This window comes from Oncorhynchus mykiss, chromosome 13 (genome assembly GCF_013265735.2).
Source record: "Oncorhynchus mykiss isolate Arlee chromosome 13, USDA_OmykA_1.1, whole genome shotgun sequence".
NCBI classification, from domain to species: Eukaryota; Metazoa; Chordata; class Actinopteri; order Salmoniformes; family Salmonidae; genus Oncorhynchus; species Oncorhynchus mykiss.
The window spans coordinates 58,351,295-58,371,739 of NC_048577.1; the positions used below are offsets into that span (position 1 = coordinate 58,351,295).

At 46.1% G+C, this 20,445-nt stretch overlaps 1 protein-coding gene across 1 annotated transcript; it reads right to left on the bottom strand.

The window, feature by feature from the left end:
• Positions 1 to 1,432: 1,432 nt before the first annotated feature.
• iqck (IQ motif containing K) lies at positions 1,433 to 20,039 on the bottom strand. Its single transcript, XM_036941702.1, has 9 exons — positions 19,947 to 20,039; positions 19,729 to 19,856; positions 19,469 to 19,619; positions 18,987 to 19,084; positions 18,561 to 18,613; positions 18,220 to 18,297; positions 17,907 to 17,991; positions 6,490 to 6,604; positions 1,433 to 1,894 (listed from the first exon to the last, which is right to left on the bottom strand). The coding sequence occupies exons 1-9, from the start codon at positions 19,996 to 19,998 to the stop codon at positions 1,581 to 1,583; spliced, it is 1,074 nt and encodes a 357-aa protein (XP_036797597.1). The 5' UTR covers positions 19,999 to 20,039; the 3' UTR covers positions 1,433 to 1,580.
• Between the last annotated feature and the right edge of the window lie 406 nt (positions 20,040 to 20,445).

The window sequence follows — 20,445 nt, forward strand, 5'->3', positions numbered from 1 at the left end:
CCAGAAGTACAGGGCCTTGCAAAAGTATTCATCCCCCTTGGCGTTTTTCCTATTTTGTTGCATTACAACCTGTAATTTGAATGTATTTTTATTTGTATTTCATGTATTCACCCCCTTCGCTATGAAGCCCCTAAATATGATCTGGTGCAACCAATTACCTTCAGAAGTCACATATTTAAGTAAATAAAGTCCACCTGTGTGCAATCTAAGTGTCACATGATCTGTCACATGATCTCAGTATATGTTCTGTTCTGAAAGGCCCCAGAGTCTGCAACACCACTAAGCAAGGGGCACCAACAAGCAAGAGACACCATGAAGACCAAGGAGCTCTCCAAAACAGGCCAGGGACAAAGTTGTGGAGATGTACAGATCAGGGTTGGGTTATAAAAACTATCCAAAACGTTGAACATCCCATGGATCCCTTATATATAAAAAAAGAAAGAATATGGCACCACAACAAACCTGCCAAGAGAGGGCCGCCCACCAAAACTCACAGACCAGGCAAGGAGGGCATTAATCAGAGAGGCAACAAAGAGCCCAAAGATAACCCTAAAGGAGCTGCAAAGCTCCACAGCGGAGATTGGAGTATCTGTCCATAGGACTACTTTAAGCCTGCACTCCACAGAGCTGGGCTTTATGGAAGAGTGTCCAGAAAAAAGCCATTCCTTAAAGAAGAAAATAAGCAAACACGTTTGATGTTCACCAAAAGGCATGTGGGAGACTCTCCAAACATATGGAAGAATATACTCTGGTCAGGTGAGACTAAAATTTAGCTTTTTGGCCATCAAGGAAAACGCGATGTCTGGTGCAAACCCAACACCTCTCATCACACCGAGTACACCATCCAGTGAAGCACGGTGGTGGCAGCATCATGCTGTGGGGATGTTAGTCATCGGCAGGGAAACTGGTCAGAATTGAAGGAATGATGGATGGCGCCAAATAGAAAGTATTTATTGAGGGAAACCTGTTTGTCTTCCCCAGAGATTTGAGACTGGGACAGAGGTTCACCTTCCAGCAGGACAATGACCCTAAGCATACTGCTAAAGAAACACTTGAGTGGTTTAAGGGGAAACATTTAAATGTCTTGGAATGGCCTAGTCAAAGCCCAGACCTCAATCCAATTGAGAATCTGTGGTATGACTTAAAGATTGCACCAGCGGAACCCATCCAACTTGAAAAAATGCCAGTGGCTAGATGTGCCAAGCTTATAGAGACATAACCCAAGAGACTTGCTGCTGTAATTGCTGCAAAAGGCGGGTCAACAAAGTATTGACTTTGGGGGTGGTGAATAGTTATGCACGCTTTTTTTGTCTTTTCTTGTTTGTTTCAGAATAAAAACATATTTTCCATCTTCAAATTGGTAGGCATGTTGTGTAAATCAAATGATACAACCCCCCCCCCCCCCCAAAAAAATCTATTTCAATTCCAGGTTGTAAGGCAACAAAATAGGAAAAATGCCAAGGGGGTGAATACTTTTGCAAGCCACTGTATTTCAGCCCTCCAGGACCAGGATTGGGCAGCTCTGGTATAGGGAATAGGGTGCCATTTGGGACACACATTGCCTCAGCCTCTATGGCCTTTCAGTGGCTACCTAAGGATGGGGAAAAGGTATCCATAGCGGTGGCTAAAGCAGTGACGGCAGCAGCCTCGGGCAGGGTCAGTGAGTCAGTTAGTGTCCTCTCCTCCCTGGTCAGGTCCTCTACTCCCTGCAGGCTGGGGGTCAGCGACTCGGTGCTCTCAGGACTCATCTGGGAGGTGGGGGTGTGGAACACGGTGCTCTGGGGGGTGGGGGAGACCACCTGGATGGACACGTCTGAGTTGGAGTACCCACCACCGAGCTGAGGGGTCTGAGGGGTGGTGGAGTCCCCCCTGAGGTCATTGAGGGCCGAGCTCACTAGGGAAGAATAAAACAAAATAAACCAAACATACAGTTTATCCACAAACACACACGATTCAGAGGTTTGTAGACTAGCTCATGGTGACAGCTGCCAGGCCTGTTCTATTGTTAGCCTCAGTAATAGACAATAGACGTGACATCATAGATGCAAAGCTTTCTTGAATAGAATTGAGTTCTTTATATTTGACCAGTTACAATACTCAAACAAAGAGAGAGATAGAAATACATTTGTGTTGTAGACGTCACAGACACAATGTTGTGTATGATGGTTTGCTATGTTTACACTGGTTAATGATGGCGTTTGGGTTAAATTTCAATTCAATCAAGTAAACAGGAAGCAAATGAAAATTTTACCCCAAAAAGTATGGAAAAATGTTTTATTTCGAATTGGAATATCAGTTTACATCCTGAATTTAAATGGAATTGACCCCAACCCTGTTGTGGAGTTATCGAGCTATGGGATAGCTAGCTTTGTTATGTTGTCGTGTTCACTGAACCGTCATCAGAGATACATCAAATCAAATCAAATCAAATCAAATACAAATACATTCCTCACATGGTACACGAGGTCAAGGACACGAGGAGATAGATAAATGTGGTGCTGAGCTCTGCACCTGTCAGCTGACACTTGACCTCCAGGCCTGACCTGACCTGTGGCGGCCATGTCTGAGAACCCTGTTGAGACCGCCTCAGTATGAAGGTTTTTCCTGCTTGTTTCCAGTGCTTATGTTTCAGAATGTCTTTAAGTCAATTTCCAGTGATAATGTTTCAATCCAAGTCATTTCTAGGGCTTATGTTTCAGACGGTGACGTTTTTAAAGTAATTTCCATAACCACCATAACCATTTTTTGTAAGTGTTTGTGTGGAACGAACAGCTGACTGGTCGGGCATTTCCGTGGTAACATGGACTCTTTACAACGTGATGAAACTGTGTTGCTCCTTGCTGAAACAAGCAAGGTGTTGTAGCAAACGAGTCGACCTCACTGCAGCAGCAGCCCATGCAGTCAGGAGCGGAGTAGAGGAGAAAATGTGCTATTCTAATGATTAGAACATGACCACGGCCATTTGGCTGACCAATAACCCTCATCCAAAATTCCATGTCCGTCCCCGCCTTAATGGCGAGGTCATGAAATGTTTCAGCCGGTGAGGTTTTTAGGCCATTTCCAGTGCTTGTGTTTCAGCCTGTGAAGTGTGTAATGGTGAATGGGTATGGTATGGTACTGGGTCAGATGAGATCAGATGAGATCAGTCTGTGAAGTGTGTAATGGTGAATGGGTATGGTATGGTACTGGGTCAGATGAGATCAGCCTGTGAAGTGTGTAATGGTGAATGGGTATGGTATGGTACTGGGTCAGATGAGATCAGCCTGTGAAGTGTGTAATGGTGAATGGGTATGGTATGGTACTGGGTCAGATGAGATCAGCCTGTGAAGTGTGTAATGGTGAATGGGTATGGTATGGTACTGTGTCAGATGAGATCAGCCTGTGAAGTGTGTAATGGTGAATGGGTATGGTATGGTACTGGGTCAGATGAGATCAGCCTGTGAAGTGTGTAATGGTGAATGGGTATGGTATGGTACTGGGTCAGATGAGATCAGCCTGTGAAGTGTGTAATGGTGAATGGGTATGGTATGGTACTGGGTCAGATGAGATCAGATGAGATCAGCCTGTGAAGTGTGTAATGGTGAATGGGTATGGTATGGTACTGGGTCAGATGAGATCAGCCTGTGAAGTATGTAATGGTGAATGGGTATGGTATGGTACTGGGTCAGATGAGATCAGCCTGTGAAGTGTGTAATGGTGAATGGGTATGGTATGGTACTGGGTCAGATGAGATCAGCCTGTGAAGTGTGTAATGGTGAATGGGTATGGTATGGTACTGGGTCAGATGAGATCAGCCTGTGAAGTGTGTAATGGTGAATGGGTATGGTATGGTACTGGGTCAGATGAGATCAGTCTGTGAAGTGTGTAATGGTGAATGGGTATGGTATGGTACTGGGTCAGATGAGATCAGCCTGTGAAGTGTGTAATGGTGAATGGGTATGGTATGGTACTGGGTCAGATGAGATCAGCCTGTGAAGTGTGTAATGGTGAATGGGTATGGTATGGTACTGGGTCAGATGAGATCAGCCTGTGAAGTGTGTAATGGTGAATGGGTATGGTATGGGTCAGATGAGATCAGCCTGTGAAGTGTGTAATGGTGAATGGGTATGGTATGGTACTGGGTCAGATGAGATCAGCCTGTGAAGTGTGTAATGGTGAATGGGTATGGTATGGTACTGGGTCAGATGAGATCAGCCTGTGAAGTGTGTAATGGTGAATGGGTATGGTATGGTACTGGGTCAGATGAGATCAGCCTGTGAAGTGTGTAATGGTGAATGGGTATGGTATGGTACCGGGTCAGATGAGATCAGCCTGTGAAGTGTGTAATGGTGAATGGGTATGGTATGGTACTGGGTCAGATGAGATCAGCCTGTGAAGTGTGTAATGGTGAATGGGTATGGTATGGTACTGGGTCAGATGAGATCAGCCTGTGAAGTGTGTAATGGTGAATGGGTATGGTATGGTACTGGGTCAGATGAGATCAGCCTGGCAGCAGCAGCTGCATCACACAGTTGCCATTTATTTTCTCCTTTCATGTCTCGCTCTTCCTCTCTCTCTCCCATCTCAAGTTCTCTCTTTTCCTCTGCCTCTCTTTCAGGTCTTTCTCTCTCTCTGCTCCATCTCTCTCACACTCCCCCTCTTCTCTCTCGGTCCTGTGGTTTGTGTCATCCGTCACTCTGCACTGTATGCTGCTCTGCTCTCGGTTCATTTCACCCAAAAACAACAAACAAACTGCAACTTCAGCAAAAACAGCCCAGCAAGGTCTCTCTCTGTCTCTACCATCTACCCCTTCCTCCCATCTTTCTATATGCATCTCTCTGTCTCTCTCACACACAAGTACTGTACAATGCTGTGGTGCTGATGTTGAGAGAGGGCTCTCCATTGAGATCGCAGTAGTCAGGTGCTTATGTTGAAGAGGTAGAGAGGTCTGCATTGACAACACAGTAGTCAGGTATAGAGAGAAGTACCTCCCCATTGAGAATACTGTATCCAGGTGCTGCTGTTGAGAGGTAGAGAGTAGAGAGAGGTCTCCATTGACAACAGGTGCTGATGCTGAGAGATAGAGAGGTCCCTCTCCATCTCCATTGAGAACATAAGGTCAGGTGTGTTTCTGTGCTCCCGCAGCCTCCCCAGGCCCCCTGCTGGAATGTCAGGTCAGCACTCGCTTCACGCAGCAGGAGTGTCGTGTACCAGGAAGTGTAAGAATGTTCGCTGCTCCACAGCTATTTGGATGTGTGTGGTGTGTGTGCCTTTGTCGTTTTGGAATGCGTGCCTCAATGTGGTGGTCATGTGGAAAAGACCGATGTGTCAGTGTGTGTGTGTGTGAGTGGAGTGTGTGTGTGTCTAAAACAAAATGTAGACGTGCTATGTGCAGGGCTGTTAAAACATCTGCCTGTGTGTATGTATGTTTAAGCATATCTGTTTGTATGTATGTGACGGAGATATTCTGTGCATGTATGTGCATTGTAATCTGTGCTTCTGTATGTATTGAGCATGTGGTTATGTTTGTGTGTGTGCATATTTGTAAAGTGTGTGTGTGTTGTCAAGGACAGAGCTGTGTCGTTCTCCCAGGAATGCCAGCCAGTCAGCCATTAAGGGCTCAGGGTTTTCTCTCTGGAATAGGGCCTACATTCCCAGCTGCTCTACACTATATATATTTATATACACACACACACACACACACACACACACACACACACACATTGCAGTAGGATAATCCTTAAAGAAGACAGTGTCATTTGATGTTACCCCGCGCCCCCCAACACACACACACACCCGCGCTGACATTTTCATCTCCCTCACTCTCTCTCTCCTTCTTTCCTGCCTCCATCTCTTTCTGAAGATGTGTGCAGTCCCCCTCCCCTCCCTCTGTGTCACAAAGACATCCTGAACCCTGCAGACATTTTCTCTTCTGTCTCCTTCACTTCCCATATTTCTTCCCCCTCCTTCTCCTGCACTCATTCTCTCCCTCTCCTTCCCTCGCTCTCGCTCTGTCCTCAGCAGCAACTCCATTCAGATTAAACAACAGCTTACCTGATGGTTTCTGGTAGTTGTAGCCTACTCCTTCTCATTTAACTAACTAAATTCTGTCATTTTAATTCAATTTTGCATTGATTAGAGATCTCCCACGTTGCTTACTACACACGGAGCCACTGAGTGTAGACGGTGCCACTGATTGTCCGACAATAACACACACGTGAAACCCGTGTAGGCTACTATGGTATGTACTTTATGTCATAAAACTACATTCAAAATATATTTTTTTTGAATTAAAAATGTCAAATGTCATGGCATATCCTTGTGTGTAGCATTGTCTCATAAATAATTACATTTAGACAAAGCCTTTTCATTGTTAAAATAGACCAAAAATGCACATTCGGACATTTGAATATCTGAATAAGCGTGCCCATCCCTACCTGATTTACTCAACTGTTTCCATTATTTTGTCAGTTACCTCAGGTGTGTGTGTGTGTGTGTGTGTTCACTCACCCCGGCTCTCCTGGTGAGCCCAGAATTCTTGGACTGTTTTGGTGATGTCACGGTTATCCTCTCTAAGCTCCCTCTGCCACTGGCGCAGCTCCTGCACATCTGCACGGGCCCGCACCTATACACACACACACACACGGTCGGAAACAGTTGTAATGACTATTCTTGTGTTTGACCTTGATTGAATCCACATTGTCAATCAAACTAAAACAGGCAGTATCCTCTAGATGGTCCAGATCCTCTCTGGTAGAATCCTACAGTGTTTTAATCTGGAGCAGCTGGAGGAGAAACACACTGGCTGGCACACCTGAATAAAGATTCCTTCCTCCAGAATACCATACAGCAGTGTGTGTGTGTACTGTTCGCTGCAGGCAATAGGATGGGTAGTTTAGCAGTACTAACATTCATGCGGATTCCCGTGTTGATAAAACAACGTGTTTGGCAGTAAACTGAAGGCAGTGCCAGGTCTTTCAGCTATTGTATGTTGATGATCATGTGGATAATAATGCAGATGATAATGTGGATGGTGGGACTAAATCCAGAATACTGAGGGAGCCTTTCCGAGGTCTTTCCCTGTGTTTCTGTGTGGCCTCAACGCTTTCAATGGAGGTTCCAAATAGCTGCTGCAGGGTAGCTGAATAGAACATGTCCCTGAATCCTCCTCTCTCCCAGCCCCCCTCTTTCCTACACTCTGACTAGATCTTTATGTCTCAGAGTCCCTCTTCACCTGTTTTCTCCTGCTCTCCATTCTCCTCTCACCCCTCCTACCGATGTTGTTCCAGAGTGGAAAGTTAAATATCTCTCGCTCTACTATCTCATCCTATCACTCTGTCTGTCTGTCTGTCTGTCTGTCTGTCTGTCTGTCTGTCTGTCTGTCTGTCTGTCTGTCTGTCTGTCTGTCTGTCTGTCTGTCTGTCTGTCTGTCTGTCTGATCATCAGTGTGTTTGTCTGTCTGATCACTCTTTTTCTTCATATCTTCTTTCTATCCCAGACACACTCCTGTTTGCCACTCTCTTACCTCCTTTCCTTGTACCCATCTGTCCTTTTCTTTTATACCATTCTCCTTCCTCTCTCTCCCATCTTTCCTCTCTCTTCTCCACCTCACTTCTTGCCTCTCCCTCCCGCATTTCACCCTTCCCCCTTTCTCCCATTTCTATCTCCCTCTCCTCCCTCTCCCCAGTGTGTCCCTTTTACATATCTCTCCCCTCCTCCCATGATCCCTCCTTTCACGCTCTCTACCCTCCCCTCTCTCTACTCCTTTGCCTCCTCTCACCCTCCCACCCCTTGCTCCCATTCTTTCATCTCTCCCCTGTTCTTCAGCCTCCCCTCCCCCGGTCTCTCCCCTCCTCCATCTCTCTCCTGTTCCTCAGCCTCCCCTCCCCCGGTCTCTCCCCTCCTCCATCTCTCTCCTGTTCCTCAGCCTCCCCTCCCCCCGGTCTCTCCCCTCCTCCATCTCTCTCCTGTTCCTCAGCCTCTCCCCTCCTCCATCTCTCTCCTGTTCCTCAGCCTCCCCTCCCCCCGGTCTCTCCCCTCCTCCATCTCTCTCCCCAGTATAGCCTTAGTTAGTGGTTAGTCGTAGCTAGCTGCAGTCTAAATGTGAGTGTGTGGCTGTGAAAGTGGGCCTGTTACGTAAGGCCGTACCATGGCATTGGGGTGGAGGGGGGTAGGGGATCCATGGTTTATTCAGTGGGTGTCAGAACGCAGCACAACCCCCTCTGCTGACGGGAGATACCATAGAGATGGAAATGAGGGGTGAGGGTCAGGAGGGGGGCAGTCTGTCTTGTTTGTGTGCATGCGTGCGCATGCATGTGTGTGTGTCGGTATGGCACTTGAGGAAGAAAGGGAATGGGTGATGGGAGTGTCTGTGTAAATCAATGCAGATAGCTAGTTAACCAGGATGAGGTTTGTTATGGCTGAAGTGCATTATGGATTCAGTTTAGCACTGCATCATGTCTGTCTGTACACGTGTCTGTTTCATTACATACGGATGAGTGTTTTTGTGTGTCAAACCATTAGTGCGCCTTTCCTAATAATCTTTTGAGTATGTGTGTATTGTGTACTTTGGTGTGCATGTCAGGATGAATGTGTGTGTCTGTGTGTATTTTAGTTGAACACGTGAGTGAGTTGTCCCTCCCCTGGGTATGTGTGAAGGATGGGCATTTCAAACGTGATTATATAAATGAGCGAGACAGCGCGCACACACACACAGCATAAGCACCAAACGCACAGTGAGACCCCATCCAACTTAATCCCCACTGGCATCCTCGCTACAAGTCAAAGTCTTCCCAAGAAAACCTGTTCACACGCACACACACACACACGCACACACACACACAGCATAAAACACATGCAAAACCACAAACACCCACATAAATACCTGACACAAAGATACGCAGATGCACACACACACACACACACACACACGCCTTCCAAGTGTCATTCTCTCTGTCAGGTGGTCTAGCTGAGGCAGAGCTCTTGACCAAGTCTGTGGGAGAAAAGGGAGGAGAAGAGAGGAGAAAAAATAAAGCGGAGAGGAAAGGGGATTAGAGTCTGAGATCAGAGACTTTACTTCATCCTGAACACTGAAGCATGCATGAGAACACCAGCTGTTCTGGACGACTGTGTGATCATGCTTGCCGTAGCCGACCTTTAAACAGGTCAACATTCGCAAGGCCACAGGGCAGACGGATTTCCAGGGCGTGTACTCACAGCATGCCCAGACCAACTGGCAAGTGTCCTCACTGACATGTTCAACCTCTCCCTGACTGTACTACCAACATGTTTCAAGCAGACCACCATAGTTCCTGTGCCCAAGAATGCCAAGGTAACCTGCCTAAATGACTACCGCCCCGTAGCACACACATTAGTAGTCATGAAGTGCTTTGAAAGGCTGGTCATAATGCCCACAAAGTTCATCACTAAGCTAAGGACCCTAGAACTAAACACCTCCCTCTGCAACTGGATCTTGGACTTCCTGACGGGCTGCCCCCGTGTTAAGGGTAGGTAACATCACATCTGCCACGCTGATCCTCAACACTGGGGCCCCTCAGGGTTGCGTGCTTAGTCCCCTCCTGTACTCCCTGTTGACCCACGAATATGTGGCCAAGCACGACTCCAACACCATCATTATTTTTGCTGACGACGACAGTGCCTGATCACAGTGCCTGATCACCGACAACGATGAGACAGCCTATGAGGAGGAGGTCAGATAACTGGCAGTGTGGTGCAAGGACAACAACCTCTCCCTCAACATGAGCAAGACAAAGGATCTGATCCCGGACTACAGGAAAAGGCGGGCCGAACAGGCCCCCATTAACATCAACGGGTTGAGAGTTTCAAGTTCCTTGGTGTCCACATCACCAACAAACTATCATGGTCCAAACACAACATGACAGTCGTGAAGAGGGCACGACAACACCTTTTCCCCCTCAGGAGACTGAAAAGATTTAGCATGTGTCCCTTACAGCTGCACCATCGAGAGTGTCCTGACCGGTTGCATCACTGCCTGGTATGACAACTGCTCGGCATCCGACCGTAAGGCGCTACAGAGGGTAGTGTGTACGGCCCAATACATCACTGGGGCCAAGCTTCCTGCCAGCCAGGACCTATATAATAGGCAGTGTCAGAGGAAAGCCCAAAAAATTGTCAAAGACTCCAGTCACCCAAGTCATAGACTGTTTCCTCTGCTACTGCATGGCAAGTGGTACCAGAGCGCCAAGTCTAAGTCCAAAAGGCTCCGGATCAGCTTCTACCCCCAAGCCATAAGACTGCTGAACAATTCATCAAATGGCCACCCAGACTAGTTACATATGTTTTTACATTGCTACTATGCATAGTCAGTTAGCTATGCATTGTCACTTTACCCCTACATACATGTACATATTACCTCGACTAACCTGTACCCCCCACATTGACTCGGTACAGGTACCACCTTTAGCAAATATTTTCTGAGCCATATTTCTTGAACTGCATTGTTGGTTAAGGGCTTGTAAGTAAGCATTTCACGGTAAAGTCTACACTTGTTGTATTCGGTGCATGTGACAAATAAAATGTGATTTGATTTGATTCATCTACAGCAGAGCCGGGCCATGGAGGAATGTAGGGGTGGATGGCGAGGAGGAAGAACCACGCTCTGCCTCAGGGAACTGCACTTCCTGTGAGGGTTCATCTACACAGGGTTCATCTAAGTGCCTTGTGGTTCCTCACTGCATCACTGGCTGTGTCTCAAACAGCACCCTATTCCCTATGTAGTGTGTACTATAAGCCTATAGGGAGGGATGGCTAGACACAGATTAGAGAAGTGTTCATTGTGGTTATTAGGCAAACTCAGCCCTTGTGTTCTTATTGTCCACCCCTCATAATGGCTTGTCTACCATTAGCTTTTCACTAGCTCACTGGTCTAATGCAAGTCAACTAACATCCCTCCAATCACTCATCTGGAATCACAGACCTAGTTCTCTATGGGCAAAATCTCTCTTCAACAGCTTTGCCTCACATAGACATTTATTTGCTAGAACAGGTGTGGAGTCTTGACTTGAATGGGGATGTCTGTTCTACAGATTTTATTTCTATGTCCCCACAGTTCTGTGAATTCATCACTGATAGTGGTGGCACCACTACCAGGCCATGCCAGGGCATGCAGGGATAATACTAGGGGTCACCCAAGCCTACACCCCACAGTCATACACAGGGCTCTATGCTGCCCCTTTTTACAAGGAGCATGTGTGAGTAAAAAATGTTAGGAGCACACAACAAAATATTTGAGGTAACAAGACGTTTTCTTTGTCATGATTCTGCGCTCAGTGTGTTCTCCATGGCACTCAGGTGCTGCCGTACAGATCACTACAACAATTATCTGGGTGATGTTTTTCTAGGCACACTGGTGCTCCTAAATTACAATTCCAGGTCGCACAGCAAAATATTTAGGCGCATATGCCAGTAAAATGGTCGCAATGTAGAGCCCTGACAAAGTAAGTATAGGGCACAGCAGTACCTAGCTACTCACAATCTAAGTACAGAGAGAGGTAGATGACTATGGACTGGGTTGGGGTAGGCTAGGCTATAGGCTAGACAAAGCTAAGCAACTAGGCTAGGCTATAGGCTAGACTGACTATGGACTGGACTGGGGTAGGCTAAGCTATAGGCTAGACTGACTATGGACTGGGGTAGGTTAGGCTATAGGCTAGAAAAAGCTAAACTACTAGGCTAGACTATAGGCTAGACTGACTATGGACTGGGGTAGGCTAGGCTATAGGCTAGAAAAAGCTAAACTACTAGGCTAGGCTATAGGCTAGACTGACTATGGACTGGGTTTGGCTAGGCTATAGGCTAGAACAAGCTAAACTACTATGCTAGGCTATAGGCTAGACTGACTATGGACTGGGGTAGGCTAGGCTATAAGCTAGACTGACTATGGACTGGAATGGGGTAGGCTAGGACTAAGCTCTGCTGTGCTGGGCTATGAGATGTCCTGGGCTGGACTGGGCTAGGTACTGAGTCCATGCCTGTAAATCTCTGAGAGTGGGGGTAGGCTCTACGGAGCAGAACCCTAGAGGCATCTATCTATGACCATAAAAGCCCTCTCTTTCTCTGCATGGCCACACTACTGAGCCCCATTGACTGTTTAATTGGAAAGATATTTATTACTGGTCTCCTTTGACCACAATACTGTTTAACTCACCATTGAAAAGCCTTGAGTGGTCTGTGGTGGGTTTATGTAGTATATCTCTGTGGTGGGTTTATGTAATATATCTCTGTGGTGGGTTTATGTAGTATATCTCTGTGATGGGTTTATGTAGTATATCTCTGTGGTGGGATTATGTAATATATCTCTGTGGTGGGTTTATGTAGTATATCTCTGTGGTGGGTTTATGTAATATATCTCTGTGGTGGGTTTATGTAGTATATCTCTGTGGTGGGTTTATGTAGTATATCTCTGTGGTGGGTTTATGTAGTATATCTCTGTGGTGGGTTTATGTAGTATATCTCTGTGGTGGGTTTATGTAGTATATCTCTGTGGTGGGTTTATGTAGTATATCTCTGTGGTGGGCTTATGTAGTATATCTCTGTGGTGGGTTTATGCAATATATCTCTGTGGTGGGTTTATGTAGTATATCTCTGTGGTGGGCTTATGTAGTATATCTCTGTCAGTGGAGGCTGCTGAAGGGAGGACATGGCTTCCAAAGGGTTGATACCATTCCAATGACTCCATTCCAGACATTATCATGAGCCGTCCTCCCCTCAGCAGCCTCCACTGATCATTGTGGTGGGCTTATGTAGTGCATCTGCTGGCTAAGGCTTCCGGATGGTTAGAGCAGGGTCATATTCATTAGGGCAAACCATAGCAAAACGTTTTGAAAGGGAAGCTTTTCTTATTGGGTGAGTGCAGGTAGTCCTTCGCTGTTTCAGTCCCTTTTCTTCTGTTTGGTGCCTAATGAACATCCCCATTAGCTGTTGCGAAAGCAGCAACTATTCTTCCTGGGGTCCACACTAAACAGGAAACATGACATAATACAGCTCAAGGACAGAACTACATCAAACATGTTTTAAAGTCACACGTAGCCTACATGTCAATAACATACACACAAACTATCTAGGTCAAATAGGGGAGAGCCTTGTGCCGTGAGGTGTTGCTTTATCTGTTTTTTGAAACCAGGTTTGCTGTTTATCTGAGCAATATGAGATGGAACGGATTTCCATGCAATAATGGCTCGATATAATACTGTACACTGTCTTGAATTTGTTCTGGATTTGGGGACTGTGAAAAGAGGAGTTTACACTTTGAAGTGTACCTCCAGTACTGTACTGCACTGTGCCTAGCAGGAGTTAAAGGATGGAGGATTATGGCTAGCTAGGCTATGGCTACGGTGTGTTAGCTAAGTATATTACATAACATGTTGTGTCGTAGCATCTCTCTTTCTAGTGTTCAGCCTAGCATCTCCCTGTGCTGCTCAGAGAGACAAGAACATTGTCTGACTGGGTGGTGTGTGATATACTGGCTGCTGTGTGACATACTGGCTGCTGTGTGATATACTGGCTGCTGTGTGACATACTGGCTGCTGTGTGACATACTAGCTGCTGTGTGACATACTGGCTGCTGTGTGATATACTGGCTGCTGTGTGATATACTGGCTGCTATGTGGCATCAATGTGTGTTTCTGATGCCGACCATTCATCCTTGGTAACAACTACACATATTGTCAATGAAAGAGGTGAGGGAGGGAGGGGTACACACAAATGCACGTACACACGCACCCGCACACCCCTCCTCTGCAGTCAACGCTGCGTCAAGCAGGTTACATAACTCAGGCAAGTGAGTGAGAGAGAAAGAGAGAGATAGTAAGAGAAAGGGGTGAGGCAGAGAAAGAGAGATATAGACGGAGGAAGGATGGGGAGCAACAGGAGAGTATGGTGTAAGGGGGATTGAATGAGAGAGGAAGAGAGAGATAGTCAGAGGAAGGGAGTGAGGAACAGGAGAGTATGGTGTAAGGTGGATTGAATGAGAGAGGAAGAGAGAGATAGTCAGAGGAAGGGAGTGAGGAACAGGAGAGTATGGTGTAAGGTGGATTGAATGAGAGAGGAAGAGAGAGATAGTCAGAGGAAGGGAGTGAGGAACAGGAGAGTATGGTGTAAGGTGGATTGAATGAGAGAGGAAGAGAGAGATAGTCGGAGGAAGGGGAGGAACAGGAGAGTATGGTGTAAGGGGGACTGAATGAGAGAGGAAGAGAGAGATAGTCGGAGGAAGGGGAGGAACAGGAGAGTATGGTGTAAGGGGGATTGAATGAGAGAGATAGTCAGAGGAAGGGAGGGAGGAACAGGAGAGTATGGTGTAAGGGGGACTGAATGAGAGAGAAAGTCAGAGGAAGGGGGGAACAGGAGAGTATGGTGTAAGGGGGATTGAATGAGAGAGATAGTCAGAGGAAAGGAGGGAGGAACAGGAGAGAATGGTGTAAGGGGGATTGAATGAGAGAGGAAGAGAGAGATAGTCAGAGGAAGCGGATGAACAGGAGAGTATGGTGTAAGGGGGATTGAATGAGAGAGAAAGTCAGAGGAAGGGGGGAACAGGAGAGTATGGTGTAAGGGGGATTGAATGAGAGAGATAGTCAGAGGAAAGGAGGGAGGAACAGGAGAGAATGGTGTAAGGGGGATTGAATGAGAGAGGAAGAGAGAGATAGTCGGAGGAAGGGAGGGAGGAACAGGAGAGTATGGTGTAAGGGGGACTGAATGAGAGAGAAAGTCAGAGGAAGGGGGGAACAGGAGAGTATGGTGTAAGGGGGATTGAATGAGAGAGATAGTCAGAGGAAAGGAGGGAGGAACAGGAGAGAATGGTGTAAGGGGGATTGAATGAGAGAGGAAGAGAGAGATAGTCGGAGGAAGGGGGGGAGGAACAGGAGAGTATGGTGTAAGGTGGATTGAATGAAAAAAGAAGAGAGAGATAGTCAGAGGAAGGGGGGAGGAACAGGAAAGTATGGTGTAAGGGGGATTGAATGAGAGATGAAGAGAGAGATAGTCAGAGGAAGGGGGAACAGGAGAGTATGATGTAAGGGGGATTGAATGAGAGAGGAAGAGAGAGATAGTTAGAGGAAGGGGGGGACAGGAGAGTATGGTGTAAGGGAGACTGAATGAGAGAGGAAGGATTAGAATGAGTATGATGGATAAAGGGCTAGAGGTGAGAACAAGAGGAAAATAGTATTGACGTCTGCTGAAAAGCTTCACATACACTGTTTCCACCCCGCTGAGCCACCCACCCACCCACGCACGCACGCACGCACACACACACACACACTCCTCTGAAGCATGATGGCACTGTATATACCTGTATATATCCAATATATATGTGATGCTGCTTGGCATTAAGGCCAAAGAGTTCAATCTTGGTTTCATCAGACCAGAGAATCTTGTTTCTCATGGTCTGAGAGTCTTTAGGTGCCTTTTGACAAACTCCAAGCTGGCTGTCATGTGCCTTTTACTGAGGAGTGGCTTCCATCTGGCCACTCTAGCATAAAGGCCTGATTGGTGGAGTCCTGCAGAAATGGTTGTCTTTCTGGAAGGTTCTCCCATCTCCACAGAGGAACTCTAGAGCTCTGTCATTGACCATCAAGTTATTGGTCACCTCCTTGACCAAGGCCCTTCTCCCCCGATTGCTCAGTTTGGCCGGGTGACCAGCTCTAGGAAGAGTCTTGGGGGTTTCAAACTTCTTCCATTTAAGAATGATGGAGGCCACTGTGTTCTTGGGGACCTTCAATGCTGCCTTGACACAATCCTGTCTCGAAGCTCTACGGACAATTCCTTCAACCTCATGGCTTGGTTTTTGCTCTGACATGCACTGTCAACTGTGGGACCTTATATAGACAGGTGTGTGTCTTTCCAAATTATGTACAATCAATTTAATTTACTACAAGTGGACTCCAATCAAGTTGTAGAAACATCTCAAGGATGATCAATGGAATATTTCGAGTCTCATAGCAAAGAGTCTGAATACCTATATAAATAAGGTATTTATGTTTACTAAAAACCTGTTTTCGCTTTGTGTGTAGATTTTAGAAAAAGGCTGTTTACGTAACTAAATGTGGAAAAAGTCAAGGGGTTTAAATACTTTCCAAAGGCCCTGTATGTGAGTTGGGAGGGTTAACCACTACGCACGCCCTAGTTAAGATCTAGTCCCAGATCCCCATTATCCACAGACACAAACATGGCTGTACATCAAACAGCCAGCCCCTCGGACCCAGTTCTGGGCTGGCCCAAGCCCATAAAACAGCACTAACAGTGTTCCTCTCCTTCACTTCCTCTCTAATCATCCCTGAAAAAACTTTCCAAGCCGTCTCTCTCCACTCCCTCCCTAAACTTCTAGTGGGGAGAGTCTGCTGTTCTATCCCTAGCCCTATTGAACCTCACCTCAGTTAGAGCAGGATAAACACAGGGAGTCAATGAGGACAGGCTCACTACCGCCACCTCCTGTTGAGGAGAGGAATTACAACCAATTACAGTGCGAGATAACACAAGAGATCCAATACTGCCTACCTCTGGCCACACTGGCAGAACAGGACACAGGGACACGTGGACACATTCTGCATGCTCTACTCTGCCCACCCCAGTGCTTCTTCAAGCCCACTCGAGCAGAGCCTGTTTGGACATGACAGATCTAAACCACAGCTGGCATCGTCGATCCTTAATCATTTACACTGACAATGAGGAGATTTTTGGCTGGATTTTTCTACGCTGTCACAGAGTCGCAGGGATGAGTTTTGTTTTGGTGTTTGTGTGTAAAAAAGGGCTCATTTGTGGTTACATCATAAACAGACAACAAGTGTCTAGTAGATAGACGAGACAGAGACTTGTCTGATTAGAAGTGCGTCTATGGGTGTGTGTGACTTTACATTTTTTTGTCATTTATGAGACGCTCTTAACCAGAGCGACTTACAGCAATTAGTGTCTATATTTATCCAGAACAGAGCACTCAAGAACACCCACACAGGAAGGAATTAGGCAGTGCATCACTGATGACATAATCACGCTGTAGCCAGAAAATAATGGGATTACACAATATATTTGTTTCATATGGGGTCACTGGCCAGCTCCTGAAAATGCACACGCCTGAACACAATAATACACACACATGCATGCACGTAAAATAACATACAACACTCCTTCCGTGGCCTCCAACTGCTCTTAAACGCTAGTAAAACCAAATGTATGCTTTTCAACCGTTCGCTGCCTGCACCCGCACGCCCTACTAGCATCACCACCCTGGATGATTCCGACCTAGAATATGTGGACATCTATAAGTACCTAGGTGTCTGGCTAGACTGTAAACTCTCCTTCCAGACTCATATCAAACATCTCCAATCTAAAATCAAATCTAGAGTCGGCTTTCTATTCCGCAACAAAGCCTACTTCACTCACGCCGCCAAACTTACCCTAGTAAAACTGACTATCCTACCGATCCTCGACTTCGGCGATGTCATCTACAAAATAGCTTCCAATACTCTACTCAGCAAACTGGATGCAGTTTATCACAGTGCCATCCGTTTTGTTACAAAAGCACCTTATACCACCCATCACTGCGACCTGTATGCTCTAGTCGGCTGGCCCTCGCTACATATTTGTCGCCAGACCAACTGGCTCCAGGTCAGCTACAAGTCCATGCTAGGTAAAGCTCCGCCTTATCTCAGTTCACTGGTCACGATGGCAACACCCACCCGTAACACTACCTGGTTAAATAAAGGTTAAATAAATTAATAAAAATAAATAAAAAAACACATAAGCATGCACGCTTACACACTAACAAACACACAGCAAAATAGGGGACAGTGGAGCATTTAACCCTTTACACACCGTGCAATGACACCCTTTAAAATGGTACAAGAATATTTATCATCTAAAATAACAGTGACCTTTAATTTACTGTCAACGACACTCACAGTATAGCCCCGCCAGAAGGACTGGATGAGAACAGCAGCATGCTGGTCTGACAGCAGTAGGGAGAGAGGGATGGGAGGCCTGGGACTGGGAGAGGGAGGGAGAAGAGAGGAGGGGATGGAGAGAGGAGAGGGCAGCGTGTGAGTCACCTCTGTTCATAAGGGCAGCATCAGCCTAAGGTGCAAGTTTGTGTCACTGTGTGTGTGTGTGTGTGTGTGTGTGTACATGCATACATATTCCATGTGATTTCTGAGATTACTTTCTTGCTCTGTGTTATGTTTGCGTATACACTTTATTAAGTCTCCTGCATCTCACTGTATCCTGAGCCAGTCCTTGACAAATGGGATCTCATGGAAGTCCACAGGGGCCTGTCCCTGCCGGCGGGGGTTCCGACTGCAGTGAGAGAGAAGAAAAGGCTTTGGAACAGACCGTAGCAGACAGAATATTAAGCTTAGTTTCACACAAAGACAAACTACAGTCATAGTTGCGTAACACCAATCCATTTTTAGAGACGGACTTTTTTTTTTTATGGTAAAAGCAATGGCTTAGCACTCAGAAGATAAAGAGGTGGCAGAAAGTTCAGAGACATTGTCAAAGATTTTTACTAAATCAACTGAGAATGGAAGAGAGCAAAGGGGGCATGCAGGCAGTCTTACTTGTACAGCCACTCAGTTAGGAAGTCACAAGCGTTGAATGCTGTTCTTTTCCTCTTAAACAGGTAAAAGGATGACAGTGTTACTGTACTGTAATAATCTGCAGAGCTCTACAGAAGTAGGCTACAGTATAATCATCATTATCATAGTATAATCAGTGCTTGAAGTCGTATTAAATAAGTCCTAGTACTAGTTTTGGGTGTCGGGATTCATGTTAGAGACAATATTTCAGAAGAGGTGATCATACATCCTGTCACTCTATAATTCAAAGTCGTTTATGTAGTACAGTCAGGAGAAGCAAACTATTAAAATACTGTAATGTATTCTAGTTTGGTGGTCTGTAGTGTTCTGCAGGGCCACATTGATATCTAGTAAATTGCCATTATACCATGTTAGTGTTATCGTGTGATATAGGCCTAGTGCCAGTACCTCCAGGCAGTGTTGTCTCTGGGCCTCTCTCAGCATGGCCTCCAGTCCAGGCAGTAGCACTGGGAACACGGACCCCTCCAGGAACTGGGTGATTGGGCCTGGGGCAGACATGGGAATGGATCAACACAAGTGGGGTAAGAGTGGCCTTTCTGCCATGCAAAGGGAAATTTCACTCCAACTGTAGCCTAAAACATTGTTTTGGTACTATTATTGGGGAGTAAAATCAAGACAGACTTGAAACATTATTATCCTCTACTGTGCTTAGAGAGCTAATTAAACAGGAAAGTATTGTTCCTGATAAAAGCATAGATTATGTATAGCGATTGAGGGGGGAAAGCAGTATCGGGTCTTGCACCAGAAACACTGAGGCTACAGGACACTAGTCTACTTCCTGTGCCATAAACGTCAAGACCTCTTGGCAGAGGCAATACTATGTTTAGCACATACAAAGAAGCTACAGTTTTAAGTGGTTTGAAACTCACGTTGATGAAGCTGGGGAGTGGATGCAGGGTGTGTGGTCAGAGGCTGTCTGTGACAGGAGGATGGAGGTTTGTCCAAGACAGAGTATCCAGCAAGGGCAGGGTGGCTCAGAAGAGGGTCAACATGCTTCACAGGATCATCATCCACAGCAACCTAGAAAGCCATACAGCACCATGTAGACAAACATATCGTTTTATTTTTACAAATGAATTGTTGAATTTGAATTTATTTACTGAAGTGCAATTATTGTTGGCTGCCTTACCTTAGCTGCCATGAGACCATAGAAGACAGGAGAGTGCTTGCTGGCGCTGTACTGGGAGACATGAGTGCTCACTGAACCACTGTCTGTCCAAGCAGCGCTGGGTGGACTGGGCTGCTCCGACTCATATTCTGGTTGCACACAACAATGAAAACGCCATTTTTATTTATATTTTAGTCGACAACATGCATACCGGTATTTACAAGCGAAGCATACCTTACCTTCACAGACTTGTTGCCACAATGATTTCTTAGCACCAATAATTTTTGCCATTCTGAAGCAGTTGCTAAGAACGCGTCGCTGGTTGTCATGGAAAAACGTATCTTCGTACTTAAAAATAAATACGAATAATATTTTTGATTAACACATTTCTCTTAGCCCCAAAAAAAGTAATTTTAAACACCATTAGAAAATACGTATAACGGCACAACAAGTCTTTAAAAGAAACCAATGGCAAACACGCAGGGGCTTTTCCTAAAAACAAATATCCCACGTCAGCCACTGGAGGGCAGCAGCTCCAGCTAACTCATAAAGACCGAACCAAAGAGGGAGTTTTATTACGCTGGCTCAGGTTGAATCATAATCGGGCGAAAGCGGGGAGGGAGGCGCGCCATCTCAAATAAAACAGTAATCTGAGCCGCTCAGTCATGTTGTCAACAAGGCAGCACGGTGCATCGTCCATAAAATTGTATTTTTCATGAAATACATGTTTGAATTGAA